Genomic DNA, 14,705 nt, shown 5'->3' on the forward strand with positions numbered 1-14,705 from the left:
ATGTAACGACCCTGGGTAGTTACCAAATACATGGGAAGAGAGATTAAAGTGGTTAATGTTGATCAATTCTAACATAATTTGATGCAATAATAAGAGTGATAAGCCCAAGAAAGGGAGAGAATGGCGGTTTAGGCGATAGAAAACCGGGTCATCGGGAATGGATCGGGACAAGACGGTAGACACGCGGGCACGCAGCCGGTCCGGTCCAACCGGTCCGTAGTAGATTGGCGTCTGGGCGTGAAGTGTAAAAACCGATTTTACTCTCGCTCGCGCATTGACTCCCCTCTGAATTCTCTGAAAAGGAAGAGAGAGAGAGAGAGAGAGAGGAAATCCTGCAGACCAGAGGAGGAGAAGAGATGAATGCAAGAAAGTTGGGGTCTTCGATTGGGAGCAATCGAAATCGATGAATGCGCGTCTCCGCGGAGGAGGAGGAAGCAGGAGGAGGAGGAGGAGGAGGAGGAGAAGGAGGGGAGAAGGCGAATTGAGGGCATCTGGGACTTGGGGTCGAAGGATCAGGACCTCGCTGCCTTTAACTCGAGTTTGACTGCGCAGTGCAAGCTCCGTACTGGGTCTCCGCCACTTCTTCTTCATCGTCTTCAAATTTTGCAACTTTCTCTGCTTGGGTTTCGGAACTGGCTATGGACTACGAGCCGTACGACAGCAGCGGTGAGTTCTTCTTCTTCTTCTTCTTCTTCTTCTTTCTTTTTAACCGAAAGAAATCAGGAAGAAGAAGAAACGAGCCTCCGTTCCTCTGCTAATTTAGGTTTCCTGAAGCGATCTTTTGAGTGCCTCCTTTCGGATTTAATGCTTCAGTCTTCGATTTTCTGTTGGTGTTTCCGACTTCGGGGTTCTATTGACACTTCGTCCGCTTTGTATGTGCATTCCGCATTTTGTTTGAGCTTTTCTATGTTCTGGATGAATGGTGTGCAGTTTCTTTGATGGGCAGTGTCCTCCTCCTCCTCCTCCTGCTGGTACTCCTCTTACTAGTAATTTCTTCATTCTAGAAGGAAGATCAATTCACTAGCTACCGGGATCGCTTTTCCCATTTCAGCTTGTGATTCGTCTTTTTATCCCTCAGTCACCGGTAGACTTCGTTTTGCCTGTGTAATTCCCTTCCGTTGCCAGTTGTATCGATGGCTTCAAAATTTAGTGACTGGAGCTGCTAGTCGGCTCTGTGTGGAGTCTGTGCCCCTCATGTAGCATCCGGTGCAGTTATATCTTTCTAAAGGTCTATCGAAATTGCATCCGCAAAGCTGCCGACACATTCCATTCCTCGTAAGGCCCTTGCTTGTTTGGATTCTAGATAGCTGATATTTACCAATGTGACGAGCTCAGTGAACAAAAATTAGCATCATGACAACTAAAATTGCCCTCTATGTTCTCAAGAGCACATTACGCTATATAAATTGTGGTACAACTTGTACATACACTAATTGAACCTTAGATAACAAGATACCTTCCCCCCCGTTAATGTGGCATAAGGAAAATACAAAGTTCCATTACTGAAGAATCTGACAAATGTTAGATTGCGATTTGAATTAGATAATTTCTGCATAAGACATGGGTCTAGCTATTGCTAATATATAGTGAACTCTCAAATGATCCATGTGGAAGTGAGTGATCCTATTCTCTGAGCCTCTTGTCGATTAGTTTTGATAGATGGAATATTCCTAATTTGTACGTTAATCTATTAATATAGGAAACCTGCGGGAATATGAGAGTACTTCTGTTTCCCTCCAATAGTTGGGTTTCATTCCAAGAAGTCTCCCCTTTCCAAGCCTGCCAATCTTTGACAAAGGCAATTTTTGTCTCCGATCATTAATTCCACCATTGAAAGACTATTTTTTCTCACGGATACAATGACAAATTTCCTTCTTAGACTGATAAATACTGTTTGAATGCATCATCTACAATAGTCGTAGGCTCTCTGGATTTGAAAGGGTACATTTATGGTAGCTCTGTAGCAACTGCATGTGTGAGTAACAGATCTATCCGATACAGGGTCCCTGCAATGTAAGTCCTAGTTGCTTCCTTAGTATCAGAACGCCATCCATATTTACTTCCTTTGAAAAGGAGTGCAGGGACTGATGACGATCTTCCTCCATCACACCAAAATAGAATTCCCAGAGGAGGTCGCCTTTCTGGGAATGGGAGAGCTGGGTTTGGAGGATCCCTGTCTTACCAAAGAATGTACTCTGAGACAGATATGGAAACTCAAATTCACCAGCTTGAGAGGGAAGCTTACAGTGCAGTCCTGAGAGCCTTTAAAGCTCAGTCTGATGCCATTACTTGGGTATGCTGAGCAATTCATTGTACAAATCGTATGTCCGTTGACTGTGTTTATTCAGGTTTAATGACTGCTACATGAATATTATGTTCTTCAGGAGAAGGAAAGTTTGATAACTGAACTTAGGAAAGAACTGAGGTTATCCAACGAGGAACATAGGGAGCTTTTGAGCCAGGTTAATGCAGATGATGTCCTAAGGAGAATCAGGTCTGATATTGCAAAAATTTTCTTGTCTCAAGTTTGAGACTTTGTTGCCGATCTGGTTTTTCTTTCTCTATACGAGCAGTGATGAGTCATGTTAGCTAATGCAATTAGGGAGTGGAGAAAGACTGCGAAACTTCAACAAGGCAATCTCAGTGCCGGTCAAGGCCTTCGTGATCCAACGCCTAATCCTTCTGTCTCAGTATCTCGTAAGAAACAGAAGATCACGCAGCCACTTCCATCAGGTTCATCTCAGCCCCTTGCTGGGCCACCTTCATCCTATCATCCACAACCCAAGCCTGCACCCCATCAGCCGTCTTCATCAGCTGCAAAGAGAGGGCCTATTGGAGGCACCAAGAGCCGGAAGCATAACGTTGTGAGTGAAGAATCACACTATACATTCCCAAGAAGTTTCGTTTTTCCTTTTCCTTTCAAAATTTTGTGTATCTTATTATATAGGGTCAAGCATTGCCTGTTTCTTCTTCCACCAAGTCAGCACCATATCCTGCCTCAGGTGCAAGTGGTAGGGGACAGGTTAGCAGGACGTCCTCTGGTGCCCATCTGAGTGAACCTGCTGAAACGGCAAAAGTTGATTCGTTGATTGGACAGAAAGTGCGAACTCGATGGCCTGATGACAATAACTTCTATGAAGCTGTCATATATGATTACAACCCAGCTGAGGTACATCTGGCTTTCCTTGCCATATGCTTTTTGTTTCTATTAATTCCAAATACCACATTATCTATAGATGTGAAATTGTCATGTATCAAGGAATTAATGTGCTCTCAGTCATGATAATTAGCCCTTTTAGAAATACACTCAGGTTACGTTGACTATAATCATCAGGTCTAGGGAAGGTGTCAGTGGTATGCAAAGCTGCATGAAAAATCAAAGCTGGGAGTGAATAGTGAGGTTGATCATGAGCATGGCTAGGGTTGTGGGTTGTACAGTAACAAGGAGTTGTTTTCTTAGCATTGATGGGAATGGTGATCTGGCCTTATGCGTTTGCTCAAAAGTAGCCCTTAGCATAGAACAAATCATTAGAAAGGTTGATTCATTGTTTATTCTTATGTGTCGTGTATCACTGGTGTGTTGGCTACATAAACTTCTTCGAAGTAGGAGTTTCTTAGTTTTATCCAGCTAGAAAATGTAACTGAGAAGAACAATGGCGAGGCTATTTTACCATGATACTGCATCATAATCTAAAAAGAAACTGCTTTAGCTTGTAAGTAATTGGTTGGTTAACTTGGTTGCTTATCTTTTTTAGGGGCTGCATGCTCTAGTGTATGATAAAGGTACTCCAAATGAGACATGGGAATGGGTAAATCTTTCAGAGGTAAGTCATTTGTTTCACCTCCTTGCTCTGATATTTCCAATGAATATTGTTTGAATTGCATTTTGGGCAAGATTAGCATCTTGCAGATTCTGTCTTGCTTCGATTTTGAAATTCGTGCCTTGCCACAATCAATCTTCTAAAGACCTTACTTCAAGGCGTGATGTTAGTAGGGTCCTGTTTAGTTGCAGTAGTGTGTTCATATATTTGAATATGTATGGTTTCTGCCAGAATGTGGAGATTTTATCTAAGAAGGAGAATGAAATTGCTTTATGATCCTAGTAGGGGAAAAGGAGGAATTAACTTGGTTTATAATACATTGAGGGCTCTCAAATCTGATGATTTGTTGTTAGTTTACCTGTTTATTTTCCTGATATAGCATATGATTGTGCTTTTGAATTATACAGAGAACACAGATAGATTCTTACATGGGCATACACTCTTTTTTAGTCTAATTGGCAATTAACCTGCTGAAATATCACGGACCTCGTGCAAGAAGCTGTAATTGCTGCAGTATGATACTTTACAGAAATCAATAACTTTATTGAAGAGGTGCCAAAAATCAATAATTTTTTATAGGTAGCAATTTTTTTCATTATGGATGTGCTTTGATTATTGAAGGGGTGCCAAAAAAAATCTCCTCAAGTTTGCATGTTCGTTCTTATGATTTGTGACCAAAATTCCTTTTCTTGCAATACAAGTGCCTTACTTTGGGTTTGGTTTTTTTTTTTTTTTTAAATAAATATTGGGTCAATGATGTTAATGTTATCATGACTTCATCGATGTTGACGATTATTAAAATATAATTAAAGAGTACAATTTTTTGTCTCTCAAAAATTCAATTGGAATATCCATCTTTTAAAACTTCAATCATGCCATAAAAATTCAAATTTTTAAAAATTGTCATGCTAAATGTATTTGCTCCCATATGGCAAACTGATGAGATTTATCTCTAAGTAGCATTCAGTTATATTTTCTTGCCACTATGTACTAAATCTAATGTTTGACATTTTAAGTATCTATATTCAATTTGTTGATGCCATAAATGACATCAACGTCAATTTAAAGTGATCAAGTCTCTGGAGAATTTTACAACTATACCCTTAAAAATTGATATAATGACATGTTTTTCAACATTAAATTTGAAGACATGCATCATCAAACTAATTTTATGAAATTTGGATTTTAGATTTGAATGTCAATCATTATAAAAAATTTACTAAATATATTACAACGACTGCATAAACAAATATGCTTAGAAATTTATTTTATATGCAATCAGGTAATACAAATTTCTAAACCTACTTTTATCTTATATTCTATTTTTGAAATGATTAAAAATTCTCACTTAAGGACTTATCATAATCCTAAAATCAACGGCTATAGAAAATTACTTTTGAACTTATATATATAAAATAAAATAAAATAATTATATTTTTGAAATATACACGATGTAGACATTTATATTTTCTTTGATAAACATTTTGTAATTTTGACTAATTGTTGTTGGGTGAGAACTTAGGTTAGTCCTTAGTTCGACAGCCATAAGCGATGCAAGTTCATTCATAGAGTTTTCTTTCATAATTAATTGCAGTACTGTACAGTGAGCCTCATTGATAGTGATAAGAATTATGTGTAATGAGAACTAGACATAGGGCTTTGTTCTGATCTAAGTGATAAGAATTATCATGTAATGTAACTTAAATTCAGAAAAAAAAAGAAGAAAAAAAAGAAGAGAGATTTGAACAGAAAATAGAATTTTATCTGTCATCATCTAGCATTTATATACTAGATTATTTTTAAATGTTTATCACCAAAATATTCATAACTCTATTATTTCTTGTACATTGATAAAAGATTTATTCATAACTCTATTATTTCTTGTACATCGATAAAAGATTTACTAGTAAGGATTTTATTGCCAAAATATGCATCAATATATTATTTCGTGTACAGTGATTAGAGATTTATTACCTAAATATGCATAAAAAAGTAAATATTTGCCAGGATTGGAGTTTTTCTAAAGTGATCATGAAAATTAAATTGCTGGGTAAAACTCGCACATAGAGAGGGAGAGAGAGAGAGAGAGAGATTCTCACGCACACTTACACAAGATTGTGCTATCAGATTTGTTTGTCTACATGATCAATTGAATGTGGAAAAAGCTCATACTTTTGGGGGAAAAAATCTAGAAGTTCATCATTCAACCTTACGAATATGATCAAGTGATTCTTTTTGGTTACATAATTAAGTGACTTCTAGTTCTACAAAATATAGAGTATAAAGGATGGAGCAATGCATGCGCTTTGCATTTTGAGGATAAGCATTTTAGTCCTAGCACAGTCACATTTGTAAAACAAATGATTGGTGTTAGTTGTGGACCATGTTTGTGGTCGATGCATTCAATGTGTAGATATATTCACAAGACAGTAACTATAAATTTGGCACAAGATGTTTATATTCTGATGCGGAACGTACTTGATACTCTAATCTCTTAAAGAATATGGATTGGCATAGCTGTTCTGTCTGCTGTATAATCTGTCAGAAGCAAATTTAGGAATGAGACTTAAGGTGATCTTGCAGTCAAAGCAAGCAACCATCAAAGACTTTTTCGTGAATCAGAGTAACCACAAGTGAAGATTCTATCCTAGTTATGGAATTTTTTGTTTTAATATTCCATATTTCTATTCTTGTAGACAAATGCCAAGCCTCATTTAGGTTCTTCTAATTAAGTGTTCCTCTGTGAACCTTTTTAAGGGGCAACTAAAATTCTGAGCATTACTTGTTAAAATATGTCAAATATTTGACAGAATGTGTTAAGAACTTTAGGTCATGCAGCATGTGCAGAATGCATAGAAAGTTGGTTTTCGGGGTTGCACATTATTGTCTAGCAGTTCATAAAGGAGTTGATGACAACAGATGTAGACGTACAGGCAACTGCGTGATTTGTTCACTTGAACAATTTCAGGAAAAAGCAAAACAGTTGCTTGTGTGTTGGACCATTAAATAGGCTAATTCAACTATTGATAATGTTTTCACATCAACTCACTGCACTGATTGTCAAAAACTGCTGGACAAAAAGGAGATGGGAAAGGACATTTATAGAGTTCTCCTAGTTCAACAGATAATTATAAGTACTGGATCCTCTGATCGATGCTCTGTCAAACCAGGCTAGTGACTTGTCAGAGAGGCTTGGGAGTACTTCTCTGGGACCATGTATTGCTGTTCTTGCATCAAGTCTGCTATCTGATGCAAATCTCCTTTTGGCTTTTTCTTGTCATATGTCCTTTTTCTGTCTTTTATTTGCTTCAACTTGCTCCATTTCATCCTGATATTGATGGGTTCTTATGGTTGGCAATGATGGTTTTTGTAATCACATTATAGTGCCATTGCAGACTCTAATTTTTGCCATTAAATGTTTGTCATGTTACTATAAGCTGTAGTTGATCCTGCTTATGAAGGAAGCATCTCCACTAAGTCACACAGCACTTTTTTGCTTGTGACCATTTGAACCCTTCGAATGAACATGTGGCTATACTCAGGCCTCTCATGCAAACATAAATGGTGCTTTAGAATGGTTAAGGGGGGTCTCTTAACATATAACTAGATGCACTCTGTTATCTCTGACAAAGGATATGTTCATGCATCTTTCTAGAAGATGGACGTTTTGCCCTGATTGTTATATAGTACTGTCCAGTAACCTGACAAAGTTATGACAGTGCAGATCTCCCCGGAGGACATACAATGGATGCGGGAGGACCCTGGAGTCTCTCATCGAGGGAATCATGCCATGTCAGGTTCTGGGATGAATAGACCCATGAACCGAGATAATGTTTCAGGTGGAGGAAAAGGGAGAGGGGCTGTAAAGAGTCAATCCAAAAAGGAGCATCGCCCATTTCAAAATGGGTTAGGAAAGAAAGGGCCAGACATACGCATACGTAACACAGGAACCCTACTAAATGAGGTTGGTGAAAGCAGGCTGCTATCTGTTACTTGTAATAGTAAGCTCGTGAATTTTTCTTTATGCAATTCTTTTTCTGGTAATTTGGACAGGTGGAGAGGGTCTTCAGCACTGGCCGTCCTGATCCTCTTGAGATGGAAGAAGCAAAGAAAGTATTAAGGGTATGACTAAGGAGTTAAGGGGTGATTCTCTTATTTTTTCCCCCTTGCTTGCGGATCTTACATTAGACATGGGGGCAAATAAGGGCTTATTCAGACAAATCACTTGGTTAAATAAGAAACAAAAAAATCTAAAGTGGTTTCTTGATGTTCAATTTTTCAATGCTCTCAATAAGCCTGTCGCCTGTCAATTGCAGGAGCATGAACGATCACTTGTGGATGCAATTGCTAGACTAGCAGATATCTCAGATGGTGAACAAGGTATGAATGTGCAGTAGCAGTACTTATTTCATCTTGATACATCATTTCAGCAAGTAGATAATATTTTCCAATCTACTGTTTCTTTAAAAACAGATAAGCAAGGGGATCAGTTTCTGCGTGGACGTCCAGTGGACAGGTAAGTGTGGGGTCCGACAGTTCACGAAGGCTTGTTGCTGCTTGAAGTTGGCGGCAAAATGACTTGGAGAGAAAATGGTGACATTGTGGATGGTGAAACCAGCTAGTGGCTGTTGAAGAAAGATTGCAGGTGCAATGCCACCATACTCTGCTCATACTTACAGAACATAAAGATAGCATAGTCTTGTAAGATTGGACAGTCTAGGATAATTATAGTGATGAATTTTAACTTTGTTTAGAGCAAGAGTTGTTACTTAGAAAGCGAGAGCTTAGTTTAACTCAGTGGGTAAGTGAGCTGAGGCAGTGGTCTTGTGTTGCCTAAATTGGTTAAACAATGCTGTCTCGGGTTTTTTTTTAGGGCAAGAGGTTTTTTTTTTTTTTTTTGGGGGGGCGGTTACATTAAGGTGTTTCTTCTTCTTTGTGTTTTTAGTTTTTTTATTCGGGTAGGATTGCCGTGAAAGTTAAAGGGTGGAAGTAGAAGAGCATGATGTGATGATGTAAATGAACGGCCAGGGGGGGAGGAGGATCAAAACAGTTACTTGGTTTTCACTCGGGCTTAAACGGAATGATGACTATCTTGCTCTTGTCAGGGTCAACAGATAGTCTTAAAGAATGTTCCCGCGAAAGAATTCAGCAACGTTGTTGGGTTAGGCACTTGAGCGTGCACTTGAAAAGCCTGTCGTTAATGCATCACTGTCCATGACGTTTGAATATAGAAGTGAAACTCCTTCCTTAGGTCATAGGAGGAGATTTGAGTTCAGAAGTGAAAGTAGAAGGTGATGGGGAATTAGCTCGGGAGCAAAAGCGAAATGCCATGTCCTGAAGTTGTATGTTACGGTACACGGATCAAGGGGGTCAACTGTCGAGAGTCAACAACAGCAGTTAACAATAAATAAGACACAAAAGCCACAAACTGCCCGACAAAAAAGAGAAGAAAAGAGAACCAAATCCCTGCCCATCATTATACAAAATCACATTCAATCGCCCTCCCACCTGGAAAAAGAAAAGAGCAGATGTGCTTGCTTGTTCTATCTACCTCCTACCTCGCTTTCTTGGCCGCTTCAGTGTGGATGTGGATGCGGATGCGGATGCGGATGCGGACTCCTTGCCTCCAACTTCTCTGCCGCGCTTCACATTGGAATACTCAGGGGTTCCTCCCTTTTTTGGAGGCCTCCCGACGGTCCTTGGCTTGGACGGGCTGCCCTCTTCCTTCTCCTCCTCCCCACCTCTCTCACTCTTCTTACTCTTATTATTCTTGCCGCTTGCCTTCTTGTTGTTACTAGTGTTGTTGTTGTTGTTATTGGAAGATTCGCTCCCAGAGTTCTTGGACTTCCCTCCTGCGGGAGAATTCCGCTTTATCCTCTTCAAGAAATCGGCGGCACTTCTCTTTTTGATGGAGGCCGTGACCAAGCCTTCGGCTTTGGAGTTGGAATTCTCGGCCTTCTCTAGGGAGGTCGAGGTGGGGGTTTGCTTCTTGCTTGGGTTGGGAGGAGGGGAACTGTTGGTGATGATCTTGCTGCCGCTCCTCCTCAAGCTCCTTGTCCCCGTCACGGACCTCTCTTTGGTGGCGGCGTTCATCTTGATCAACCCCTGCTCGTGGGCGGGCTTGGAGTCCAGGGCGGGCTTCTTATCGTTGTTGGTGGAGGAGGGCTGCTGAGCAGACATGGAGCTGCGCTTGCGGCAGACGATGATGGGAGCGGAGGACTTGTGCTTGGCAAGTAAGGAATCCGACCGCTCGGGGGCATCAGGAGTGGAGGAAGATCTCTGCGAGTGGGAAAGGGAATGGGAGGCGGGTGCGGTGGCAGAGGCGGGGCCAGGGGCTTTCCTGAAGTGGGAGGACACGAGGCGTTGGAGGTCGAGGGCGGCGAGGGACTCGACGGAGGACTTTGGGTAGAAGACGAGGGCGTTGCTGAAGAGGAGGAGGAGGTCTCGGTAGAAGGGTAGTGAGGAGGAGTAGTAGCCTCTCTCCACCCTCGACTCGATCGCCTCCAGGTCCATGTGCTGCCTCACTATCCCTCTGTATTTCTCGCTCTCCTGCCAAAGCCAAGCAATTCCGTTCCGTTCCTCAAAAAACAATTATTATTATTTAAGTCAACCCAAACCCCCCAAAAAATTAAACCAATTTTGTCCATCGGACCCGACCCCGCACCCCCAATTAAAGCCCCCACCGCGGAAAACCCACCAGGAAACGAATTCGATGCGTTGCCTTGCTTTGGCGTTGCTGCGATTGATTTGATTTGATGGATGGCGGGTCGATTCTCGAAATTAGAATTGCGTACAATTAATTCACTTTGAAAATCGGTTTTGCGAAATCCCCAATATTCTGTATACCTAATCGGGTGTCCCACTCTCGCAATTAGAACAACGACCGGAAATAAATTTAATCTTTGTTCCAGTGGATTTTTTTTTCTCTATTCCCGTGTACCCAAATTCAATATTGAGGTGGTCTGCTCTCGAGCCACTTTTCTCCCTCCCTCTCTCTCTCTCTCTCTATTAAAAAGAAAGAAAAGAAAGAGATCATCCTGAGAAAGTGAAGTGGCAAAACATTCCATCCCAACAAATTTCACCCTCGCTGTCATTTTCCGGTACGAAAAAGCAAAGCCGAAGACAGCATTTTCTTCTCTCTCTTTTTCTGGCACTGTGAAATTAGCAAATAATGAAAATGCAAGAAAATGGTTTTCAAGGAGTGAAGATGGGGATGGAATGTGGGGGGGAGAGAGGGAGAGAGAGGGGGAGAGTGGGGCAGCCCTTCCTTCATCAACCCCGACTCCCAACGTTACGTGCTAACGAAAAAAGGCCCAAATGGGAAATTTCTCCTATAATGCCCCACCCTACTAAACCCAACCTCGTTTTTTTAAAAAAATTTACGACGTTATTTGCATGCTTTTCTTCTTCGTCTTCTTCTTCTTCTTCTCATTCTTATTATTCAACGAGAAATTCAAAAGGAAAGAAAAAAAAAAAGAAGCCCCACCACCCCCAACTCGAACGCGCCCGATAATTTTAATACCCCATTAATTACTTATTTTTAATCTCTAATCCTCCTCATACTAAACGAATGAAAAAAACCAAATAAATAAATAAATAAAAATTAAAAAAAAAAAAAGGGGAGAATTACCTGAAGGGGAAGCCGTCGCTCGAACACGGAGGCGTCTTTGTGAGCCCGGATCATCTTGAGCACATCCATCAACGGCTGCGATTTCTTCTTCCCAGCCAAATCAACGGCGGGGACGCCTCGTCCGTCCCCTGCTGCTCCTCCCCCGGAGATCTCCACCAGCCGCCGCCCCTTCCTCTTCCTGCGGTTCTTCTTCTGGGTCAAGCTGGCCGAGCTCTGCACGTCGCTGCTGTTCTCCTTCGACTGCGCCCCCGACTCCGGCCGCCCCCGTCCTCCCCCTCCCCCTCCCCCCCCTCCTCCCCGTCCTCCTCCCCCTCCTCTCCCGGTTCGGCTCCGAGCTCCCGTTGTACGAGTCGACCACCTCCGGTTTCGTCCCCTCCGATGCCCGATCCGTCTTCTCCGACCCGGTTCCCCCTGGACCGGTTCGCTTTCCCCTCTCTCTTTCTCCCTCCTCCCTCTTCTTCCTCCTCCTCCTCCTCCTCGACCTCATCGCCGGTCTTGTCGCGCTCGCTCTTCACTCCAGTGGAGTTGGATTCGTTGACGGACCGGTTCTCGCGGTCCGACTCCTCCCCGGCGGCGGCGGCCGATTTGGCGGCGGGTCTATCGGCGGCGGAGGACTCGGGCCCTGCATCGGCGTCCCTCTTGTCTTGAACCGATCTATCGCCCTTGGAGTCCTCGGCCAGATCTGGTTTCGGACGCTTCTCTCTCAAGCTCTCTTCCCTCTCTTCTTCCAATTTCTTCACTTTCAACTGCAAGGACCTTTGCGCGGAACATCCCAAAATAAAAACGCAAAGAAGAAACCTTTTTTCTCGTCAGATTCGGGGTATTCATGTTCATCTCGTCGATTGAGAAATTTTATTTTTTTCAAAAAAATAATTAAGAAAAATTTTCTTTTCTTCGAGAAAAAGAAGGAAGGAAAATACTGTGGAGACGGGGAGAGGAGAGATTTACAGGATGGAAACGTCGTAGCGTTGGACCTCCTGCTGGAGTTCGGCGACGCGAAGCTTCCGGAGCTCTTCGAGCCAGGGGATATGGACGACTTTGTCGGGGGGGGCGTCGTCGGAGTCGGGGGAGAAGCGGCGCTTGAGGTGGAGGTAGCGGAGGCGGCAGTTGTCGGCGGTGGTGAGGGGGAGGGGGAGGGAGCTGCGGGACTGGACTTCCATGGAAACGGAGTCCCAGGCGTGGAAGCCATGGCGCTTCACGGCGCAGGCCAGGAGGAGCTCGTCCCACGTCCCCCAGGTTTGATCTTTGGGAGGATTATCACTACCGTCTTCTTGGCTCCCCATCCAGAAAATGGTTCGGATTCCCGGGGGGAACACAAACCCGACCTATCTCAACTCCAAGCTATGTCCGCTCCCCGCCCCTCTAATCGCATCTAAATCTTTTTCTTCTTCTTCTTCTTCTTCTTCTTCTTTTCTTTTTTTCTATTTAATATGTGTGTATCCTGATCTTCTTTCTACTCTCGTGCCTCCTTCCTCTTCCTGCTCGCCTCCTCCTCCTTCTCCTCCAGCGCTCTCTCCCTCGCTCCCTCCAATTGTGGGGTTTTTTGGATTCTACGGGGTCATTTCAAACTATATATATATATTGATTTTGTTTTTTCATAATATAAATTATGTATGAATCCTAAGACCGACTTCCAGTGTGCGGTGTTGCGTACCACACCCCCACCATTAAATCACGACCGAATGACCCCTCTCTCTGTGGACGTCTTTTAGGGTTTCCGATTTCCTCCTTTTTTGCGAGTGCTCTATTGGTTTTGAAAAAAGGAACGCGAATTGGAAACCCCCCGCTTTCTCTCTCTCTCTCTCTTTGATGATTGATGGTGCGCGAGCCTGAGCGCCGTGTGTATATTATATATAATATATATAGTAGTCGATTAGGACTTCGTTCCAATTTAGGTGGTCGGATCGAATGTTATCGTTTCGCCTCCAACCCCTCCTTTCTTCCATTCATTAGTTGGGCCTGGGCCTGGTCCTGGTCCTGGGCCTGGCCTTTTCTCTCCGGCTCGTCCCTACTTAACACCGCTCGCGGCTATTTGAATTGTTCGCCAAAACCACCCCCGCCACCGCAGAGGCATGAATTCTCCAGCGGACGGCCGCGCCACCCCGACTTCGTCCCCGGCCATGGCGTCCAATCCACAGAAGGCGGGGCAATTCCCATCGCAGCAGGCGACTACCGCGGCGAAGCAAGGAGTGGGATACCCGGTGGCCTCCTCGGGCCGTGGTTTCATCCCGAAATCCCCAAATCAGTTGGACCCCACGGCGGTGCGCCATCCCGCCGCCCCGCCCCCGCATCCGCTAGGGCTTTGGCCCCTTCTCATCCCAAGCCATGCTTTTCCCCTTCCCTTCCTCTTCCCGATTGCAATGGCTGTAAAGAGCTCAGGTTTTCCCTCTTTTCTTCTTTCTTTAAATCCTGCATCCTCCTTCAGTTTCACCCTCTCTCTCTCTCTCTCTCTCCCCCCCTTGACTTACTATTCCCTCGCTCTTTTCACTTCATTCTTTTGGGGCGGATGGTTTCTGTAGGGATCGAGCCAGAGAGGACGCAGCGGCCGTCGTTCGAGATAGAAAAGTAAGCCATTTCCCTTTTCCTTCATCCCCATCCGTATATGCAAGTTTACTTTAGTGGGGGACCAATTAGTTTTGCCCTGTGATACCAAGGCATGACGTCAACTCTCATCGTGTATGTTGAATCGTGTTACGCCCTGTGGTCTCCCATCTTATTGTGTCTTATATTGACTTAATGTAGCGATTATGTTCCTTAATTCCTGTCTAATTTTACTTACCATGTAAGCTAAGTAGCTATCACGATGTAGGGTGCGCGCACGTGCATGCAAGCTGTGTGTTGGGCTTTTCTTGAGCGTGCCTTCAAGTGGATGATGCTGGATGATATGGTGATAGGAAGAGAGGCATCATAAGTACTTGGTTTAGGTTTGATTTGTCGACAGCAATTGTTAGGGGCATAGATATCGGCCCTGCCACAGGGGGTTTCTCCAACGTAAGTGCATCATAAGTATTGGAGTCTTCTCTACTCCTTGAAATTGGCATTGATGGAGGTTCATAGGATAGTATGGAGCAATCTTGAGCGCGCATAAGAGTGTCGAGATGTTACATTGGAATGAAAGATCTGGCATCTAGGACTTTTGGCAATACGGGAGCATTCCCTTACCTCAAGTTGGTATTTAGAGGCTGTATGGTTGCTATTGCTGCCTTGGCTGCCGACACATATCAAATTCTCACTAGGTGGGATCACCTAATTTC

General features: G+C 43.3%; 3 protein-coding genes across 4 annotated transcripts; 2 read left to right on the plus strand and 1 right to left on the minus strand.

The window, feature by feature from the left end:
- The first annotated feature begins 289 nt into the window (after nucleotides 1–289).
- Nucleotides 290–8,949, plus strand: LOC104454683 (protein EMSY-LIKE 3). 2 transcript variants are annotated; one of them, XR_727277.3, is made up of 10 exons: nucleotides 290–666; nucleotides 2,082–2,293; nucleotides 2,385–2,494; nucleotides 2,603–2,864; nucleotides 2,948–3,169; nucleotides 3,756–3,824; nucleotides 7,546–7,785; nucleotides 7,875–7,964; nucleotides 8,138–8,201; nucleotides 8,295–8,949. XR_727277.3 is itself a non-coding variant. In XM_010069600.2 (10 exons), exons 1-10 carry the CDS (start codon nucleotides 639–641, stop codon nucleotides 8,339–8,341), a joined length of 1,323 nt encoding a protein of 440 aa, XP_010067902.2. In that variant the 5' UTR covers nucleotides 291–638; the 3' UTR covers nucleotides 8,342–8,949. The 2 variants fall into 2 exon arrangements, 1 of the variants encoding a protein (XP_010067902.2); XM_010069600.2 differs by having other exon boundaries at nucleotides 291–666; nucleotides 7,875–7,943.
- A 182-nt stretch (nucleotides 8,950–9,131) lies between these two features.
- LOC104455980 (AF4/FMR2 family member lilli) lies at nucleotides 9,132–12,885 on the minus strand. Its single transcript, XM_039316382.1, is given in 4 exon segments — nucleotides 9,132–10,370; nucleotides 11,452–11,744; nucleotides 11,747–12,207; nucleotides 12,400–12,885. Coding segments are annotated over 4 exon segments (2,091 nt in total). The 5' UTR covers nucleotides 12,735–12,885; the 3' UTR covers nucleotides 9,132–9,368.
- A 442-nt stretch (nucleotides 12,886–13,327) lies between these two features.
- Nucleotides 13,328–14,699, plus strand: LOC104454682. Its single transcript, XM_039316381.1, has 3 exons — nucleotides 13,328–13,830; nucleotides 13,971–14,016; nucleotides 14,261–14,699. Exons 1-3 carry the CDS (start codon nucleotides 13,524–13,526, stop codon nucleotides 14,322–14,324), a joined length of 417 nt encoding a protein of 138 aa, XP_039172315.1. The 5' UTR covers nucleotides 13,328–13,523; the 3' UTR covers nucleotides 14,325–14,699.
- Nucleotides 14,700–14,705: the final 6 nt, after the last annotated feature.

The sequence above is a fragment of the Eucalyptus grandis genome, chromosome 7 (genome assembly GCF_016545825.1).
Source record: "Eucalyptus grandis isolate ANBG69807.140 chromosome 7, ASM1654582v1, whole genome shotgun sequence".
In the NCBI taxonomy this organism is placed as follows: domain Eukaryota; kingdom Viridiplantae; phylum Streptophyta; class Magnoliopsida; order Myrtales; family Myrtaceae; genus Eucalyptus; species Eucalyptus grandis.

Bases quoted from the DNA above. Each gene is read 5' to 3' on its own strand.
- LOC104454682 (XM_039316381.1), top strand. From the start codon at position 13,524: ATGAATTCTCCAGCGGACGGCCGCGCCACCCCGACTTCGTCCCCGGCC. The intron at 13,831-13,970 runs GTTTTCCCTCTT...TGGTTTCTGTAG, and splicing joins AATGGCTGTAAAGAGCTCAG to GGATCGAGCCAGAGAGGACG. The intron at 14,017-14,260 runs GTAAGCCATTTC...ATCACGATGTAG, and splicing joins CCGTCGTTCGAGATAGAAAA to GGTGCGCGCACGTGCATGCA.
- LOC104454683 (XM_010069600.2), top strand. From the start codon at position 639: ATGGACTACGAGCCGTACGACAGCAGCG. The intron at 2,865-2,947 runs GTGAGTGAAGAA...CTTATTATATAG, and splicing joins AGAGCCGGAAGCATAACGTT to GGTCAAGCATTGCCTGTTTC. The intron at 3,170-3,755 runs GTACATCTGGCT...TATCTTTTTTAG, and splicing joins ATGATTACAACCCAGCTGAG to GGGCTGCATGCTCTAGTGTA.